The sequence below is a fragment of the Tiliqua scincoides genome, chromosome 16 (assembly GCF_035046505.1).
Source record: "Tiliqua scincoides isolate rTilSci1 chromosome 16, rTilSci1.hap2, whole genome shotgun sequence".
Classification (NCBI taxonomy): domain Eukaryota; kingdom Metazoa; phylum Chordata; class Lepidosauria; order Squamata; family Scincidae; genus Tiliqua; species Tiliqua scincoides.
Genome location: NC_089836.1, coordinates 5,903,210 through 5,910,474, shown reverse-complemented (window position 1 = coordinate 5,910,474; position 7,265 = coordinate 5,903,210). Strand labels below are relative to the sequence as shown.

General features: G+C 50.5%; 1 protein-coding gene across 1 annotated transcript; it reads left to right on the top strand.

Moving 5' to 3' along the window:
* Positions 1 to 6,232: 6,232 nt before the first annotated feature.
* Positions 6,233 to 6,993, top strand: FAM163B (family with sequence similarity 163 member B). The gene is made up of 2 exons (XM_066610932.1): positions 6,233 to 6,325; positions 6,604 to 6,993. The coding sequence occupies exons 1-2, from the start codon at positions 6,233 to 6,235 to the stop codon at positions 6,991 to 6,993; spliced, it is 483 nt and encodes a 160-aa protein (XP_066467029.1).
* The last annotated feature ends 272 nt before the right edge of the window (positions 6,994 to 7,265 follow it).

Below are 7,265 nucleotides of genomic sequence, written 5' to 3'. Positions count from 1 at the left end.
AGGCTTCTTTGCTCCTCTTGACCTTGAATGCAGAAGGTCCACCTTAGCAAAAAAAAAAAACCTGCTTGGGGTAGATCTGCCATGCAGGGTAACTTGGTGAACCTCCACATACTGAGGCAGTATACCAGGTGCTAATGGGATTGACCACCTCCTCCATGTCTTGCTTGAGGACTTCCAGGGGGGCAGCTGGGGACCAAACACTAAACTTGTGAGCTTTACTTTCTTTACTCAGCATGTGGTCGGTCTGTGGAACTCCTTGCCACAGGGTGTGGTGCTGGCATCTAGCCTGGATGCCTTTAAAAGGGGATTGGACAAGTTTCTGGAGGAAAAATCCATTACGGGGTACAAGCCATGATGTGTATGCGCAACCTCCTGATTTTAGAAATGGGCTATGTCAGAATGCCAGATGCAAGGGAGGGCACCAGGATGAGGTCTCTTGTTATCTGGTGTGCTCCCTGGGGAATTTGGTGGGCCGCTGTGAGATACAGGAAGCTGGACTAGATGGGCCTATGGCCTGATCCAGTAGGGCTGTTCTTATGTTCTTTGGACTCCTTTTGATAGTGGGCTCTCAGTATTTGTAGGGATCTGTTCCGGGATCCCCCACGAATAATGAAATCCACGGGGAGGGGTGTCTGGCCATGCCATTCCCACCCGATCCAGAGGCTTCACTGACAGATTAAGAGCACCCAAGCCTCTTTCCGCTTTTGGTGCCTCGGTGCCTGTCCGCAGCCCCGCCAGTTGGCTCCCGTTATCGCGAAACCAGCAGCTGGAAGCCTGCCCTGCTGATCTAAGCTGGGCCCTGCCTGTCTCCATTGACTGGGTAAGATTACAAGGATTGGAGGGACGAGACAAGCCCGGTCGGGTGCCAAATGATTTTCCTGGTTGCTGGCTGATTTGCTGCTTTCTGGGTATCTGGCACTGAGATCTCCTCTGCATTGGCAGGACATTTAGATGGTCCTTGAAGCCTACACTGGGTGAAGAACATGCTGTCTAATGTCCACTTGGTGTTAGTTTGTTCAGAAAGAAGGGGGAGGGAGATGAGGCTGGCACTCGAGCCTGGCAAAATCCTTTCTAATCTAGTGGCCTTTTCCCTTGGTCAGTGGTAAGGGAAATGGGTTCTTCTTCTGAAACCATAAAATGCTAGAGTTGGAAGGACTACTGAAGGTCATCTAGTCCACCCCTTTGCTTTAGCCATTGTGTCTCTCTCCCTCTACCCCCTCCCTATTGCGGTATGGGGGAAATCATACCAGACTGCTTTGCAGGGTTGTTCTGTCCTCTGCCACAGACTCAAGGTAGGGGGGGGGCTTCTCCAGAGGGGAGGCCCGTTCCTCCTGTTGTCTCCCTAGATTGTGAACTCTTTGGGTGAAGGGATCTATTTTCACAGCCTCTGCACAGTGATAGCATATATTACATCAATATTGTGATAAATGTCGGTGGTTTTTAAAAATATGGCTAGTTTCTCAGCCTCGTACCCACATCCGCAAAAATGGGGGGGGGGGTAAGGATAAGAATCGCAGTCTATCCCGACAGGGCTGTTGTAAGGAATGTCATTGTCACATATGAAGAACGTTGAATCGCCCTATAATATCCTTCTGAGGGCATCATTCAGTCAAAACAGTTTTCTCCTGTCCAGCTGCCCTCCCAGATGTCAGCCGAAAGTGGTGAGTTAGGAGGAAGTGGGAGAGGAAGGCCCCTTAATTTCTAAGGTTACACTAGTAAAAGAGAGATTGTGGCAGTTGTGGAATCCGAAATAACTGCTTTGGGCCCGCTTGGGAACGAACAGCTCTCCTGGCATGTCTATGCTGCGCAATTAAACTGGATTCGAACCTGTTTAGTAGCCACAGCTTTCAAGTGGGGGGAAAATGGGAACTGTGGTCCGGTTTGGGGATTGGGGATCACAAATGAAAACACCTCTTTGGCTTAGGACATCACGGTTTCATGGGTGTGTGTGTGTGTGTGTGTGTGTGTGAGAGAGAGAGAGAGAGAAACCAGTTTTGAGCCCATTGGGAAAAGGGTATCACAGATATGATTTTTTCCAAATTGCTCCAGGGGGCAGCCTTTCCTAGCCGACGCAAACCCTGCCGTCCTAGTCTCTCTGATCTTCCAGGCCTGCCAGTGAACTTCTGCAGCCTTGCTCAAAAAGGATTGTTTCTGCATCCAATGAGAGGGAGGGATCTCAGCATTTGAGATGGTCTCTGGTCATGCTCCGTCTCTTTCCTTGTACAGTAGCATTAGGTCTGGAGAGGGTGGGAGGCTGTTCATGAGATCTTGCACTAGTGGGATTTATTTCAGTGTGATGGATGGGTGGATAAATTCTTCCATGGTTTGGCAGTGTGGTTGATCAAGGCATCCGGCTGATCAAGTCTCTGACCTTCAGCTGTATTCAGAGGTGGGGAAGGGGGAGAAGATTGGAGTTGGCTAAGAGCACAAAGTTTATAAAAGATTCACCAGTGGCTTCTCTTGAGAGCTTGAAGTCAATCACATGGCTTGCGGCTTGGAGCTATATCTGGGCTTGATCTTCCTTCTGCGGGCGGGAGGCTGTAGGCATGAGCTCTGAGAGGTGACGGGGCAGGCTGGCAAATGCCCGCAAATGAGCGAGGCCTGGCATGTTGCAAAACACACACATGGAAATAAACTTCCCACCCTACCTGCCTCCTGCTTCCTATGAGAGGCTTGACCCAAAATCTAAGCTAGCACAGTGGACTCTATCCTAAGAAAAAGAAGTCTAAGTTTAAAGGTTAAATTCTGCACCCAGAAAAGTTTGATTCTGCAATCTGTGTCCATTATGCTGAACCAGGGGACATCCACTAAAATTGAGTGTTGGAAGAGTTAGAACAGACAAGAGAAAATATTTCTTTACTCAGCGTGTGGTTGGTCTGTGGAACTCCTTGCCACAGGATGTGGTGACGGCATCTGGCCTGGATGCCTTTAAAAGGGGATTGGACAAGTTTCTGGAGGAAAAATCCATTACAGGTTACAAGCCATGATGTGTATGCGCAACCTCCTGATTTTAGAAATGGGTTATGCCAGAATGCCAGATGCAAGGGAGGGCAGCAGGACGAGGTCTCTTGTTATCTGGTGTGCTCCCTGGGCATTTGGTGGGCCGCTGTGAGATACAGGAAGCTGGACTAGATGGGCCTATGGCCTGATCCAGTGGGGCTGTTCTTATGCTCTTATGTTATGCTAACTTTAAAAAAAATTATGTCGCTTCTTTCAGTGCAAAACATGTTCACGAAGCAGAACGCTTCGCTTAGCAAAATAGATTTTTTTTTTTTAAAGATTGCCTCTGCCAAAAAGGTTTTTCAAACTAAAAAGGCACAAGTCAAGACCCTGGCAAACAGCAAAGACATTGTGCAGGGGAGATGTTTTATCCACTGTTTTCAGCCTTAGAAAGAACTTACAAATATCTTCAGTTAATAAGTAAATCAACACAGATATTGCTATTTAACCTAATATATATAGTAAAAAAAAAAAAATCATGTTTCTAGTACCACCACCCACAAAATCCCCCACAGTCTGTTTTCTGTGACTTGTTGGAGGTCTGCTCTCTTTTCCCTGAACCAGCATTTATTTGGCTGGAGAGACGACCCATTTTATGCCCTGCCGAGTTGCCTGCATTTTTGCAGCTTGCCAGAGTCGGCCCTCTTCCCTTCTGGTTAGAAAAGGCATCCTTGCACATATCCCAGCGGCACCGGCCTGTCGAAAGGGGTGCACATTCCCCTTTCGGAGGGTTTGTCCTTTTGAGGGCGGTAGTCGTGCAGGTGATACGGTGAGTGCAGCAACCTGCGTGTGCTTTCCGTGCACTGTGCCAGGGTGCACTGAGGGCTGACCCGTTCCTTGGCACAAGTGATTGGAGACTCTCTAGCCTGTTTCTCTACTCTTCTCTACACTTCTTCCCCTCTGTTCCCCTTCCTGTTCTCTCTGTTCCCCACTGGTCACCCTTGCCTCTTGAAGAGTTGTTCCAGGTGGATTGAGGCCCCCAAAACTCCGCCAGGCGGTCCTGGCCTTTGCAGGGGTGCATCATCGAAAGTGGGACTAAGAGAGACACGCCTGCACGCTTTGGTGTAAAACGCAATGGAGCATTTCGGCTTCTTGTCACGCCATAAATCCAGAGGCTCGTTTTTCAGGCAGACAGTCTGTCTTCCACAGCCCGGTCTCCATTTTTTGGATGTCCACACGGCAGGCCGGCTGGAATCCATCAAGTTTTAGTACCTGCGTAAGGCAGCCAACAGCTCTTGTGTGCCGGTAGCTCTCTCCTTACGGGGTTCCAGCAGCCCTGTGCATTTAATCTCCCCATTTCCAACCCCTGTCTGTCTTTCTGTCTGGATAGCCTTTGTCTTTCCTCAGATAATAATAAAATAATAATAAAACTTTATTTCTATCCCGCCCTTCTCCCCAAAGGGACCCAGATCCAAAGATGAAAGATCTTGAAGCAATTTGTGGCCAAGCCAGGCTCAAATTACCCGTTCACGGGTAATTGAACTGCATTCATATCCTTTTACACACACGCACACACAAATGTGTAGCTTTTAAAACATCAGAATAGTGGCCTTTTGCAACAAGGAGCAAAAGGGGCTTGAGAACTCACCCTGCACCTTTCCAAAGACTTGATCTCCGTCATTCTCGTGGCAGAAGCCACCCTTGCCAAGGGGGCCAGCGTCATCCCCCTACTGTCAGCATGGCGGCCTGAGGCGTGAGACAAGAATGCAGGGAGTGGGGTGGAAATGGCCGCTGAGCCATCGTTTATGGCAGACGCAAGATTTGAACCTGGGTCGTCTTGACCCACGGCTCCGTCTCTCAGCCGCCGCGCTTCACGTAACCGTTATCGGACTTGATTAATTGCATGTCATCTGATCAAGCTGTATTCTAATAACAGAACATAGAAGGGCTGCATTTTAAAAAAAAATGTTCGAGGAAAAGGAAAAAGGTGCAGAAAGCAGAAGATCTGACTCCTTCCTGCCTGAGACCCAGAGAAGGTGGCAACCCCCCCCCCCCAAAACATCAGCTCTGAGGCCTGGCAACCCTATCAGTATATTTATGGCTCAATATATGATTGTGGGAGCCTGCAGAGTGTGAAATTGGGAGCAAATGTAAAAAGAAGGTCTAGACAGGAACTCCTCTTTTGGGGGCCTCCCTACACTGGACGTCGTGTGTTCTTAATTTTCTCCCCCCCCCATCCCGTGCCCTGGAGAGTTTCAAGCTTCTAGGAATAGATACTTAATGCAATCAATATGTTCCCCAAAAATCCTCCCCCCCCCTCGCTCCCACCTCTCTTAAAAAGCTTTGAAGCATCTCTGACGCAGCTCTCTGCCTTGCTAGGGGTTGTGCTTTGCCTCGAGAAGGAGAAGCGGACATGGATTTTTCATCACCAGAGGGAGATGGGTTCAGGAGAACTGTTGACTTCTCACTGAGAACTAGCAGCTTGCTTATACTGCAAAACCAAAGGGGGTTAACCCTGCCTTGCCCTGTTGACAGGCCGCCCAGGGACACATCAGGGTTAGATTTGCCCAAGTTGGCGTGATCCGTACTTTGTAGGCCACGCACCGAATCTACAGGCTTGTCCAAGAGCCTCCCTGGTTTGCGTCACGCTGTCACAGCAGAGTGGTTGTATCGTGAACACCAGTAATGACTTTGGGGGGGGAGGGCAAAGGAAGGCTGTTTTTATCTCACACCCGGTTGCGCCTAGAGCTGAGCAATGTTCCAGTCTGTGCGGCTGTACAGAGTCCTCCACGCAGCCTCTGCCGCCCACTGCCAAAATCGGAAAGAGAGAAATCTATCAAAGAAGGGAGGGCCAGGAAGAGCCTGGCCTGGCCTAACTGCCTCTCCCTGGTCCTCTCTCTTAGAAGCCTCCAGCTCCTTGCAGCCTCTCTTCCACGTTTTGTTTCCAGGCCAGCTGGCACAGCCAGGCCAGTTGCAGGAAGCCATCTACTTCTGAGTGGTCATGCCTTAAGGGATTGGGCCCTTAAGTCTTGGGCTGTGGATCCACAGTCTGCTTTCTGAAGCTCCCAAGATCTCATCTTTGCATCTGAATGTTTGGCTGGTGCTTGCCTGGTTGGGACTGTACCACGCTGGCTCTTGGAGTGCACCTAGCTGGCCTCGTTGGTAGCCCGCCCCTGTGGTGGCTGGTGTCACTGGTTTGGTCCGATCTTGGTTGCAGCAGCTTCCCTGTCCCTCAGATCTCACACTGTCCCCTCTCTTGTGTCTTCCAGGGTGTTAATGGAGAAGAGGTCGAATGACAGCCGGAACTGTGGTCATCACAGGTGGAATCTTAGCAACCGTTATCCTTCTGTGCATTATAGCGGTCCTGTGCTATTGTAGACTTCAGGTATTTGGATGAAGCGACCCGGAGGGTGGGGAGCAATTGCCTGGGGGGGGAGGGAGTGCTTTGGGAAGGGCCCAAATTTCTCTCCTAAGTTGTACTGATATCTACAGATGTTGGCTGTGGGGCCTTGCAGTATCCTGTTAATGATGTCACTTCCTGCTTTGTGACATCAGTTCCGGCCCTTGGCAGGCGCTGTGAACGCTGTAGGAAATGTGATGCCCCCTGTGCGAGATATTGGGATAATTCTAACCCCTGGCTGCTTCTTGATTTGCCTTCCCCAGTATTACTGCTGCAAGAAGGATGAGTCGGAAGAGGACGGGGACGAGCCGGACTTTGCCGCGGATTCCCACATCCCGCCGCTTCACTGCAACCGCAACGTAGCCCTGACCAACGGCCCCTCGCTCTACCACTCCTCCCCCTACAAGAAGCACTCGAGCTGCCGGACGGTCTGTCCCAACTGCTCCCACTATGAGCCCCCCACGTTCTTCCTGCAGGAGCCGGAGGAAGAGGAGGTGCGGAACGGGGGCGACCGCGTCAACTACAAGGCCATCAGCCAGGAAGACCTGGAACTGCCCGTCAACATGAGCGGCCTGCAGGCCCTCAACCCCAACCGCCTCTCGGCCATGCGGGAAGCTTTCTCTCGCAGCCGAAGCATCAGCACCGATGTCTGACTGGGCCGCGGCCGTGACCGCCAACCTGGCGGGGAGTGGGGGGTTTGCATCCCGCTGAAAGGTGTGTTTTTCTATGCCTTTCCGGCTTTTAAAAATGGCGTCGCTCTTTTACACGCAGGAAACCAACGGGGAAGTCTTTTCGACGGATGAATGTATTTATATGTTATCTATATTCCTGTTCAGACAGCGCTGTATGAAGGAGAAATGTAGGGGGGGGGAGGCAGGATTGCAGATAGATTGAGACATGCATAGGTTTTCTAAAGTGAAACGTT

Coding starts and splice junctions, on each gene's coding strand:
- FAM163B (XM_066610932.1), top strand. CDS start 6,233: ATGACAGCCGGAACTGTGGTCATCACAGGTGGAATCTTAGCAACCGTT. Junction 6,326..6,603: donor TGTGCTATTGTAGACTTCAG/GTATTTGGATGA, acceptor TGCCTTCCCCAG/TATTACTGCTGCAAGAAGGA.